This window comes from Coregonus lavaretus (genome assembly GCF_964263955.1).
Source record: "Coregonus lavaretus genome assembly, chromosome: 11".
NCBI lineage: Eukaryota > Metazoa > Chordata > Actinopteri > Salmoniformes > Salmonidae > Coregonus > Coregonus lavaretus.
Window position 1 is genome coordinate 7,525,040 of NC_139998.1, and position 13,164 is coordinate 7,538,203.

The window sequence follows — 13,164 nt, forward strand, 5'->3', positions numbered from 1 at the left end:
GACTTGAACCCGATCGAACATCTCTGTAGAGACCTGAAAATATCTGTGCAGCGATGCTCCCCATCCAACCTGACAGAGCTTGAAAGGATCTGCAGAGAGGAATGGGAGAAACTCCCCAAATACAGGTGTGCCAAGCTTGTGGCGTCATACCCAAGAAGACTCAAGGCTGTAATCGCTGCCAAAGGTGCTTCAAGAAAGTACTGAATAAAGGGTCTGAATACTTATGTAAACAATTTAATCCATTTTAGAATACGGCACAATGAAATGTGGAAAAAGTCAAGGTGTCTGAATACTTTCCGAATGCACTGTATAACCCCAATATTGATATCTTCAGATTCTAATCTCAAAACACATTCCATGAGCATTTGTTTACAATCAAGTATTGTACAAAAGAAACTGCATTCATGGAGTAGTTATGACATACTTTAAGAGATGTGTTGTCATTCTTCATGAAACAATGCAGATTTACATTTAAATTTAATTTATATAATATTAATATATACTTTAAATAAAATATATACTTTTTGATCATGCAGGGCATATAAAGAACCGTGATGGGTTCTCTTCCTTGAATACTTCTGAGGATTCCAATGTGATTGCCAGACTGACATTCTCATCACAGGTGAAAATCATACTGCAACCTGATTGTCAAGTGTACCATTTTGACATCAGATGATAGAAAGGTCAAATTCTCTAGAAGGTCAAAGTTATTTAATTTCAGTGCTTTCCCACCATTGAGACTGCAGTTACATAACCTGATGATTATTATGTTCACAGGACGGCTTTTTGAGGAACAACGGTTCCATAGGATAACAGACAATGTATTACACTGATCATATTCCCCTTGAAATTGTCTTTGGAGCAGTGTTGATGCACCGGTAGTTGTTGCCCGTTTCTAAACAGATGACTGATTCATCTAACTTGAGCATGGACGGTTGAGGAAAGAGTGTGGGCTAAATCCCGCCCGGGATCACATTCACATGCCAGGAATGTATGCACTCCCTGTACCCCTGGTGGCATATTTTAGAGGTGTGCCACAGTGTCAGTCAGCCATTGATGGTAGAGAAGAGTGGTAGTCTAGTGGTATACATCATCTTCCCTCTATGGTTTCCTGTTGAAGTATGCTGATGCTCTGTTTTAACCTCTTAGTAAACATTTGGCTAGCTCTTCCACAGTAGGTGTGTTTGGTTTCCTGAAGATTTGCCTCCAGTGGGAGGAGTAGGGACTGGACTAGGTTGTCCCCAAGTGTGTACTGTGGAGAAAAAAGACATGGATATCAATTACAGTTTGGTCTAGTAGTGTACTGGTAGCACTGCTGCAATCAACTCTGGACGACCACAAATTGCCCCAAAAGATCAGGGTTCGACCCTTGCTTCTGTTACTCTCATCACAGTATCTCCACCTCATGTCTCCCTCCACTCTTTGGACACTGGGATTAATAAACGATGCAGCATTATGGGAAAACTATGGACAAAGCTCTCAAGAGATGGCGGTTGTTTGGTTTTGTAATGTAAATGCCACAACCCAACACAAATGTCCAAGACTCTCAGTCACTGCAGACCCAATCTCTTCTGTCTTCTGTCATATCCATGAATAAAGAATCAGTCTTTTTGACATTCTATGGGTGAGCCCCACTTTTACAGCCCTCACAGTAAAGAGGAAATTACCTTTTTACGAGGCCTCATTGGAACCCAGTTTGGCTAAGCATTAGGTCACTCAAAGGAAGCACACACACTTGCTTTATCATCCATCATACACAACAGCAGGCCATAAAGCAGCATTAACAGACTCCTATCGATTTTTATGTGGATGCTGTTGGGTGGTGATGGTGGTCTTCTTGGTGTGTCTGTGTGTGTGTGTGTGTTTTGTGTTCATTGTCCACAACATCCCATCATTGTGTCTCAACATAGCATCATCAGCACTAACCTTTTTACAACGCTTCTGTGGGTTTGGCTCATATCAGTAATGGTGAGCCCGGTATATTGCCAAGCAGCCTCAGTGCAAGCTGGGATAAGTCGTCTAGGGAGAGGCACTGACTGAGTTCTTTGTGTGCTGAGAATGAGAGTGTTTTCCAGAAATGCCTGCTACAGTATGGGCTTCAGGCCTGCTGTCCTCAAAGGACTGGGAGGGGAGGGAATGGGGGAGCAGGGAGAGGAAACTGAGAGGAGTAAAGGAACAGAATGAAAGAGAGAGTGGCAGCAAAGGAAGAACTGGTAAGAGCTTCTTCCAAATGCTCGACAGACGGAACACAAGCTGTTGAAAGGCTGGCTAAATACTTTATTTTAGCCATCAAAAACACAGCTTCACTATAAGAAAACGTTGAAACAATTCTCTCAACCTAAAGAGCACTATTGGCTTAAGTTTCAGCACGTTTCACCATCAAACCATTTCCTTCTCAGTTGTTTATGAGTGGACTCTGGGTTAGAATGCACCTGGGAATCCCTGCTGTAGGAGTTTGTACTGTGCGTGTGTGTGTGTGTGTGTGTGTATGCTCTTTTGTGTGTGTATGTGTTCATGTATGTGCATGCTCCCTCTCTGAGAGACGGATGGTGGCATTGGGCCGAGTGCTGGGTCCGTAATGAAGCCTGCTCGTTTAGTTAATGGCTGAGAATATTGGCCACACAGATAGTGGTCTGGGGCCACGGAGGTAATGGATGGACATCAGCTAATGAAGCTCCCCTCCCTACGTTTCTCTCTCTCGCTCACTCCCTTGCTGCCCATCCTCTCTCTCTCCATCCCTCCCTCGTTCCTTGCCTCGTTGCCCCCCCCCTCCGCCTGCCTGTTGAAATCAACAAGAGCAGATCGAAGGCTGCAGCTGTGAGTAGGGGGGGGGGGGGTTCTCTCTCCGTTGACGGATGGGAGCAAGATGAGGAGGAGTAGGACAAGGAGGAGGAGAACAGTACAGCATCTAAAGCAGGGATCATCAACAAGATTCTGCCGCAGGACGATTTTTTCTTGAGCGGATGGTCATGGGGCCGGAACATAATTACAAACAATTTGTAGATTGCAAATCGACCGCAAGAAGCCCAAACATATATAATATTTGACTACAACATAATAATTTCTAACCTTGCTTACATTTGTATACGATCATATACACTGAGTGTACAAATCATTAGGAACACCTGCTTTTTCCTAGACAGACTGACCAGCTGAATCCAGGTGAAAGCTAATCCCTTTTTGATGTCACTTGTTGAATCCACTTCAAATCAGTGTAGATGAAGGGGAGGAGACATTTTTACATTTACATTTTAGTCATTTAGCAGACGCTCTTAACCAGAGCGACTTACAGGAGCAATTAGGGTTAAGTGCCTTGCTCAAGGGCACATTAACGTCATTTAGCAGACGCTCTTAGCCAGAGCGACTCACAAATTGGTGCGTTCACCCTATAGCCAGTGGGATAACCACTTTACAATTTGGGGGGGGGGGGGGGGGGGGGGGTTAGAAGGAATACTTTATCCTATCCCAGGTATTCCTTAAAGAGGTGGGGTTTCAAATGTCTCCGGAAGGTGGTGAGTGACTCCGCTGTCCTGGCGTCGTGAGGGAGCTTGTTCCACCATTGGGGTGCCAGAGCAGCGAACAGTTTTGACTGGGAGACCAGCTAAAGAAGGATTTTTAAGCCTTGAGACAGTTGAGACATGGATTGTGTATGTGTGCCATTCAGAGGATGAATGGGCAAGACAAAATACTTAAGTGCCTTTGAACGGGGTATGGTAGTAGGTGCCAGGTGCACCGGTTTGAGTGTGTCAAGAACTGCAACGCTGCTGGGTTTTTCAAGCTCAACAGTTTCCCGTGTGTATCAAGAATGGTCCACCACCCAAAGGACATCCAGCCAACTTGACAACTGTGGGAAGCGTTGGAGTCAACATGGGCCAGCATCCCTGTGGAATGCTTTCGACACCTTGTAGTCCATGCCCCGACGAATTGAGTCTGTTCTGGGGGGAAAAGAGGGTGCAAATCAATATTAGGAAGGTGTTCCTAATGTTTTGTACACTCAGTGTATATCTCTTTATTATCCTTGGGAATACTTTGGAACAGATTTCCAAAATTATAATAAACTTGGAGATGATTTGCTGGTGTTGTTACAGTATTTTATGTCACTTTTGTTTTTGCTCAGAAAACTTTGGGGCTAAATAAAATCACCCATGGGCCGCCAGTTAGGGAACCCTGTTCTAAAGATTACAGTACTAGGAGTGATCGGTGGGTGGACGCAGGTCTGGGCAGTAGGTAAGTAGCTGAGGCAGAATTACAGAGAAGTTAAAGGGACTATCAATTTAGCATTTTCATCTGGATGGATGGAAGTCCCCCTAATAGAAAAGCAATGGCCCTGAGTGCCCTGATGATGTAATTGAGCAAATGTTAGAGGATAGGTTGTTTTATTAAAGGTCCAATGCAGCAGTATTTATCTCAATATCAAATCATTTTTGGGTAACAATTAAAGTACCTTGCTGTGATTGTTTTCATTAAAATTGTAAAATAAATTAACAAAAATAGCTTCTTAGAAGTGATTTCTCAAGCAAGAATTTTGCTAGGACTGTCTGGGAGTGGTCTGAGTGGGGAGGGAAAAACTGAAAACTAGCTGTTATTGGCAGAGAGGTTTGGAACTATTTCTTATTGGTCTATTGACTACAGCCTGGGATGTCACCAGGCAGGCCAAATCTCTATCGCACCAAAACAAGATGAAATTTCAGCCGGTCTTTTCAAACAGCTCTTACACGAAAAGGGCATTATTAATTTTCACAATTTAACAGTATTATTCAAACCTCTAAAGCTTGTTGTTTTAAAGGCCCAGTTCAGTCAAACATGATTTTCCTGTGTATTATATCCATTTCCACACTTTGAGGACAGAATGACAGGAGAGGAAATGTTAACTCCAACACTAAGAGTATTTAGTGACGAACAGTCTGACTGATTCCAGATGATTTACAAAACCAAAGTGCGTTTTGTAACTGGGTAGAACACCTTTTCTAACCACAACCAATTTAAATATAATCAAAAATTAAGCTAGTTATAGTTGTTTATTATTATTATTTGAGGAAGTCATTACCTTCTGGATGGCTTCATAGACGGCCCGGAACGCTGGCTGCTTGTCGTCATGGTAAACGCCTCGGTTTCCGTGGAGAATGAAGACGCCCTCTCGTTCGGCTTTGAGACAGTTGCTGCCGTAGATACAGTGGTCTGGACGGTAGTTCCAATGGCACGGGAACACATACAGGCTCTCTGCACAAGGAAATAAAGGAGGGAGACAGTTAGCTGAGGGTGTCTGTTACGCCATTGTGCGAGTTGCACACTTACAGAAAACGCTTATTCCTCTAGACAAAGAAGCTAAAGAGATAGTTTCAACAATAAAGCAATGTGTCTGTCTGGGTCATGTTCACTTGAATAAAACAAAATAAAAAGAACAGAAACATGGAAGTACTATCTGAAACCTGTCCAATAAGAAAAGCACATTTTTGTTTCGGTTGCACAACGTTTTTTTGAAGCGGTGGGACCTAATGAAGCTGAGTTTCACCTGGGTTATGATGGAATATGATGTTGAGCAGGTCCTGGTCTCCCCAGGTGATGTTGAGTTTATATTTCTGGAGAAGTGGCATCAGCAGCTCCTCCCATTGGAGGGGGACTGACGTCATGTCATTCTGTTACGACAAGTCATAGTAGAGAGAGAAACCAAATGTTAAATGACACTGTGCACCACATTCGTTCTTACACAATAAAGATGGAAAACTAAAAACAGTCAAACTCCTGACTGACACCAAACAATTAACTCATTGTTTCATACTTTGTGTCTGAGGCATGTTGATATATTTTAACACAGTACACCAGCGTCTCCCAAACTTGGTCCTCAGGACCCCAAGTGGTGCACATTTTGGTTTTTGCCCTAACCCTACACAGTTGATTCAAAGCTTGATGATTAGTTGATTGGGGTCCCGAAGACTGAGTTTGGGAAACCGTGCAGTACAGTTTGTGAGCCACTGTTGATGAGCGTTTGCAAAATAATGGCAACAGTGACCTCCTCTGGTCAATACTGGTGGTGCAGTAGACTTACAGAAAATGCCATTGCCAATGTTACAAATTGAAGAACACAACTATGATCATTTACAAATTACCTTGAACAGTTTGGCCTTTCCAGACTCAAAATGCTTTAACAGAACATACAAAAAAATAAGCGGAGAAAGTTCAAGAGATCCTGACACCTCTTCTCAAGCACTGACACACACCAACACACAAAGACGCACATTCCCACTGACACAATTACCTTGAAGTATTTATCTCTTATCCGGCTCATGTTCATGAGCATGACCCCAGAGTTGACCCCGGTCTTTCCGTAGTAAGGGTGCCGTGCGAAGCGGTTGTACCAGGCGATGCGTGGCTCCTCATGCTCCGGGGCCATGGCTGCCAGATGGGTGGAGTTGAAGAGGGACAGCAGGGACCAGATCTCCTCTACAGGCTGAAGGAACAAGATATCGGTGTCCACGTACAACAGAGAGTCTACGTCTTTTAGGATCAACTGGAGAGGAGAGACAAAAGGTTAGAATGCCCAAGAACATAGTCAAACATTACACACATTACTCTGACAGCATGCCATGGGCCAGATTCCCAGACCCAGATTTCAATGGAGAATCGTGATTGAAAGTCATTTAGGTCCAGGAATGGGCTTAATCTGGGTCCAATATCTCATAAACAAACTTGTATTGTTCTCAGCAAGGGGGACACTGAACCGTTTTTTCATTATGGCCAGTCTCATCAAACCATAAGGACTCACCGGTAGGAAGAGCCTTTGAGAAGCACAGGGTTTGAAGAGTTTCTTCCACTCCTTGGCGTTCTCACGGAGGAAGGTGATGGGGTACGTGGTGTAGTTAAACCTGGTCTGGAAGACACTGGGCCACAAGTCCAGCTGAGGGAAAATACACAGGGACAGACACAAGTGAACAGGTTTGCATTAACAGACAACCACACACCTGCACAGGTATAGATATCTAGTTCAAAGTCTGATTTGGATCAGCAGCTTCTTTCTTCTTCCATCCCCTTAACTGCTAGGCCACATCACTAGTACCTAAATTCATCCTGCCACTAATTCCTGTTCTCCATACTTACAGACTCTCTAAAGCTGCCATGCAGATGATCATCTGCGAAAATGTGAAAGTGTAGTGGTTTGGTGCTGAAGAGGAGAGCAGACTTTAACATGGTGAGAGTCTCCTCTAGTCTGGGACCACAGGCAACCACAGCCAGATGGATCCGCTCATCTCTAGTGGCCTCATGGACGCTGGCGGAGGCTGGCTTCTCCCTGAGATAGTAAGAGATAAAAAAAGGGAGGAGGGCAGCATCTTAGGGCACTTTGGAAGAAGGGCACCACTTGCACAGTCTCCGTCATGGATTTAAAAGCATTTGATTGGGGTAAGTATTGGCTGGAGGGAGTTCCCAACATTATTAAATCTACAACGGAGAAGGATGGAGGGTCGGGACAACCAACCTTTGGGTGAGAGGACCGGGTAGAGATTAGTATGAAGAGAGGGTGGCAATGATGAGCAACATTTAAGCAGGGGCAGGGTCAGACGTCTGGCACGCAGTCCTTTAGTGTGTGTGTACAGCCTAGTCTGTGTTATTGTTGATAAGAGAACACACACACACACACTCTGAGGAAAGAATAGAAGCTGGATCCACAAACTAAGAGCTAGAAAGGCTAAAGAAATGTGCTAGGTGGTCCTCCTATAGCCTGGTCCCAGATCTGTAGTGCCGCTCTTATTGAATCCTCCCCCCGGACTACAGCTTTTCATACTCTATCAGAAAAGGGAAAAAGGGTGGGGGGACAGTCTATTTTTACCAATGCTCTCAGCTGTAAAGGACATTTCGTTTGGCGACTTTGGGTCTTTTGAGCATTATGCTATACTGTTTAAATGTCAGCCACCAGTGCTGGCCAATACCCTGTAAAGGCCACCAAAGCACTGCCCCACTTTCTTTACTTATCTATCTGAACCATTGTCTATTGTCCTTGAGAACTATGATAAAATCATTGTCTTGGGCAATTTTAATATTCATGTTGAGAAAGAGACTGACTCCAACGCCATTGAATTTATTAATCTTTTGAGCTCCGTGGACTTTATCCAACATGTTACTGGGCCCACCCATAACCGCGGCCATACTCTGGACCTGGTTATTACCAAGGGACTTTCTATTGACATATCCTCTATTGTTGATGTTGCATTATCTGATCACCACTGTGTATTTTGTACTACCTTCTTGCCCATAGCACAGGGTAATACTGAACACATTAAGAAATGCTATCTTACCTCTGAAGATGCTACAGATTTTATTTAGTATATGAACAATACTCTACCACCTATTCCGCCTTCCTCTTCTGATGATTTAGTTGATAACTTTAATAGCAAATCAAAGTTACAGATCCATTATGATATTCCGAGAGAGCAATCTTGGCATATATAACAAGGCAATTAAAAATACCAGACAAGCTCATTTTTCTAACTTGATCACTATTTAAATCAGAATACTTTGAGTGCCCCTTCTTGACCATTGACGGCCTGATAAATCCTACCCCTGCAAACCTATGTGAACTTTTCCTCATCTAAATGTGATGAATTTGCAGCATATTTCAGAAATAAGATAACCAACACTAGGCTGGTTATCAGTCAAGCAAGAACTGTTGAGAAGTTTGATGATATGTACCCATGCCTACCACGCAAAGGCACTATGGATTGATTTTCCCTTGGTTGACACAGACATGCTCACCACCTTCAAAACAGGTTTTAATTGCATATCTGAAGAAGTGCAAGCTATTGTTAAATCACTCCCTGTTCACAAGCACTTTCCTCACTGCACTAAAAACTTCTATGGTGAAACTCCTTCTGAAGCAAAGTAATCTAGAAACCAATCTCCAACCTTCCATTCTTAAGCCAAATTCTGGAGTAATTGGTGTTCAAACAACAAAATAATTGTTTAAGTGCCAACTGTATTTTTAAAATTCCAATCAGGTTTTCGGGCCCACCACAGCACAGAGACAGCATTAATTAAAGTGGTAAATGATTTTAGAGCCAACACAGATGCCAAACAGCTCTCTGTCCTTGTACTCTTAGATTTAAGTGTTGCATTCGACAATGTTGACCAGGATGTCCTTCTGGACAGACTGGAGAGGTGGGTTGGCCTCTCTGGTCCAGTTCTAAATTGGTTTAGGACCTATTTAACCAGTCGAGAGTTTGTCACCCTTGGTGAACATAACTCAGAGAAATTACATATCACGTGGTGTTCCACAAGGTTCGATTTTGGGTCCGGTACGGTTAAGTTTATATATATATATATAGTGTTATGAAAAAGTATTTGTCCCCTTTCTAATTTTCTCTACTTTTGCATATTTGTGATACTGAATTATCAGATCTTCAACCAAAACCTAATATTATATAAAGGGAACATAAGTGAACAAATAACACAACAATTGCATATTTATTTCATAAACAAAGTTATGCAACACCCAATTCCCCTGTGTGAAAAAGTAATTGCCCCCTTACACTCAATAACTGGTTGTGCCACCTTTAGCTGCAATGACTCCAACCAAATGCTTCCTGTAGTTGTTGATCAGTCTCTCACGTCGCTGTGGAGGAATTTTGGCCCACTCTTCCATGCAGAACTGCTTTAACTCAGTGACGTGTGGGTTTTCAAGCATGAACTGCTCGTTTCAAGTCCTGCCACAACATAACTCCTGAGTGGCGCAGTGGTCTAAGGCACTGCATCGCAGTGCTAACTGTGCCACTAGAGATCCTGGTTCGAATCCAGGCTCTGTCGCAGCCGGCCGCGACCGGGAGACTCATGGGCGGCGCACAATTGGCCCAGGGTAGGGGAGGGAATGGCCGGCAGGGATGTAGCTCAGTTGATAGAGCATGGCGTTTGCAACGCCAGGGTTGTGGGTTCGATTCCCACGGGGGGCCAGTATAAAAAAATATGTATTCACTAACTGTAAGTCGCTCTGGATAAGAGCGTCTGCTAAATGACTAAAATGTAAAATATCTCAATTGGGATTAGGTCTGGACTTTGACTAGGCCATTCCAAAACTTCCAGCAATTTTCATGTAGACTTGATTGTGTGTTTTGGATCATTGTCTTGCTGCATGACCCAGCTGCACTTCAGCTTCAGCTCACAGACGGATGGTCTGACATTCTCCTGTAGAATTCTCTGATACAGAGCAGAATTCATGGTTCCTTCTATTAAGGCAAGTCGTCCAGGTCCTGAGGCAGCAAAGCATCCCCAAACCATCACACCACCACCACCATGCTTGACCTTTGGTATGATGTTCTTGTAAGACAGGCCTTAGTAGTTCTGTATGATGGCCACATTAGCATTTCAATTTTGGGGGGTAAATACAGGTGAATATATTTCTAAAAAAAGTAACCTTGTCCGAGAGAGATTTACACGGTTATCAAAACACCACGCCAGGGTAAGACGAAACACAGCCCTTATTTGAAGTGTTTCTAAAATCCACAATGGATCAAATGAATGGAGGAAAAATTATTGGAGCCATTTCCGTGTTTGACCGCTAGGTTTTATGGGTATTATGACTCCTACTGTGGTAGACTACACTACACTACAGGGCCGGGTTTCCCTATAGCAATGGAATTTAGGCTTACAAATGTTTTAATGATGCATCGTAAAAATAACAGCCGAAAATGACACACCCATTTCCCAAAACACCATGCAGTGCACTCGTTACAAAGTGCAACTTAACTGTGTCATTACAGGAGCTGTCCCAAGCTGAAAATGACTCCAGAATGTATGCTAAATAGCTTTCTGTAGTCCTTAAATTATTTATGGCTATTCAAAAATATATATATATACAATACAGTTTTACCATCAAGAGAATAAATGTTCAGTAGCCTATTATGTGTTTATGTTTTTGTATTATTATGTTTGACATGTGTTATGTATTCTGTTTTCTCGTGCTATTTTGTATGCAATGTTTGATTTAATAAATTCTGTATTTCTTCAGGTGTGTGCAAACTGTTAGCAAGAATGAATAAAGCCAAAGTAGCTCATTCCTTCGTTGCTATAGAAAATATCAATGTGACCTAAAAATTTAATAATATGACAATGGTTTTCGCAAATTGCTGAACAAATCTTTGTGGTCTTAACGGCAGGCAGGAATTGGGCTTCAAGTAGGCCTACAGATATTCTACAATTAAATAATTAAACATGAAGTACCAAGTTAAGTGACGTTGCCATAGACTTAATATGGTAACCTTTAGGTTATTGGTTATGCTACAGTGAAATGTGTGAGCTTTTAGATAATAGTAGCCTATAGGCCTAATAGATACGAACATTGAAGCAGCTCAGATGTAGTCTAATGGCTTAATACTAGGTAGGTCTATCAATTGCACATACAGTACCGTTCAAAAGTTTGGGGTCACTTAGAAATGTCCTTGTTTTCGAAAGAAAAGCAATTTGATTGTCCATTAAATGAACATCAAATTGATCAGAAATGAAGTGTAGACATTGTTCATGTTGTAAATGGCTATTGTAGCTGGAAACATTGTCTCCTGAGTGGCGCAGTGGTCTAAGGCACTGCATCGCAGTGCTAACTGTGCCACTAGAGATCCTGGTTCGAATCCAGGCTCTGTCGCAGCCGGCCGCGACCGGGAGACTCATGGGCGGCGCACAATTGGCCCAGCGTCGTCCAGGGTAGGGGAGGGAATGGCCGGCAGGGATGTAGTTCAGTTGATAGAGCATGGCGTTTGCAACGCCAGGGTTGTGGGTTCGTTTCCCACGGGGGGCCAGTATAAAAAAATATGTATTCACTAACTGTAAGTCGCTCTGGATAAGAGCGTCTGCTAAATGACTTAAATGTAAATGTAAATGTAAATGGAAACGGCTGATTTTTTATGGAATATCTACATAGGCGTACAGAGGCCCATTATCAGCAACCATCAGTCCTGTGTTCCAATGGCACGTTGTGTTTGCTAATCCAAGTTTATAATTTTAAAAGGCTAATTGATCATTAGAAAACCATTTTGCAGTTATGTTAGCACATCTGAAAATGGTTGTGCTGATTAAAGAAGCAATAAAACTGGCCTTCTTGAGACTAGTTGAGAATCTGGAGCATCAGCAATTGTGGGTTTGATTACAGGCTCAAAATGGCCAGAAACAAATGACTTTCTTCTGAAACTCGTCAGTGTATTCTTGTTCTGAGAAATGAAGGCCATTCCATGCGAGAAATTGCCAAGAAACTGAAGATCTCGTACAACGCTGTGTACTACTCCCTTCACAGAACAGCACAAACAGGCTCTAACCAGAATAGAAAGAGGAGTGGGAGGCCCCGGTGCACAACTGAGCAAGAGGACAAATACATTAGTGTCTAGTTTGAGAAACAGGCGCCTCACAGGTCCTCAACTGGCAGCTTCATTAAATAGTACCCGCAAAACACCAGTCTCAACGTCAACAGTGAAGAGGCAATTCCGGGATGCTGACCTTCTAGGCAGAGTTGCAAAGAAAAAGCCATATCTCAGACCGGCCAATAAAAATAAAAGATTAAGATGGAAAAACTTACAACATTTCTCTCCACCCTTTGGCAAAATGTGTAGAATTGCAAGAAATTAGCTCTAAAATAGCTAATTTTCCTCTCCGCCCCATGGCAAAATGAGTAGAATTGCATGAAATTAGTAATAAAATTGCAATCTTCTCTCCACCCCATGGCAAAATGTGTAGAATGCAACAAACTTGCTTTAAAAACAGCAACATTTTCTCTAAACCCAATGGCAAATTGCACAAAATGAACTCTAAAACCTTAAAATTGTCTCTCTGTTGTCAAGAGCGGGGCCACTAAAATGTTTTTTTTGGGGGGTATGGATGTGAGTACGCAGATCCCGTGAGCGACTGCAGCCCCTCATGAGTTTAGATTTTTTTGTGACCCCCACCAAAGTTGCCCATCCCTGCTCTACAAGTAGGGTGAGTCAACATGTTTTTCTACTTGCACAAACGCACACAGAAATCAGAACCATAGACAGCCAAATCATATTTAGCTTACGTTGATTGGACTACATTATTTTTGGTATCTTTTAGTTGTCACTGTATAAGACTAAACATAGGTGATTTGATTATGTTTAAATAGTGCTGGAATAGTTGAGGCAGCTCCTGTTTTCTTTGTGACTTGCGGTAACTCTCTGTGGT

At 42.7% G+C, this 13,164-nt stretch overlaps 1 protein-coding gene across 1 annotated transcript; it reads right to left on the minus strand.

The window, feature by feature from the left end:
- Window positions 1-557: 557 nt before the first annotated feature.
- Window positions 558-7,978, minus strand: LOC311137011 (glucoside xylosyltransferase 1-like; the record flags this gene model as incomplete). Its single annotated transcript, XM_084171338.1, has 7 exons — window positions 558-1,252; window positions 5,048-5,220; window positions 5,513-5,636; window positions 6,257-6,508; window positions 6,764-6,895; window positions 7,096-7,285; window positions 7,962-7,978. The coding sequence occupies 7 exons, from the start codon at window positions 7,976-7,978 to the stop codon at window positions 1,091-1,093; spliced, it is 1,050 nt and encodes a 349-aa protein (XP_084027464.1). The 3' UTR covers window positions 558-1,090.
- Window positions 7,979-13,164: the final 5,186 nt, after the last annotated feature.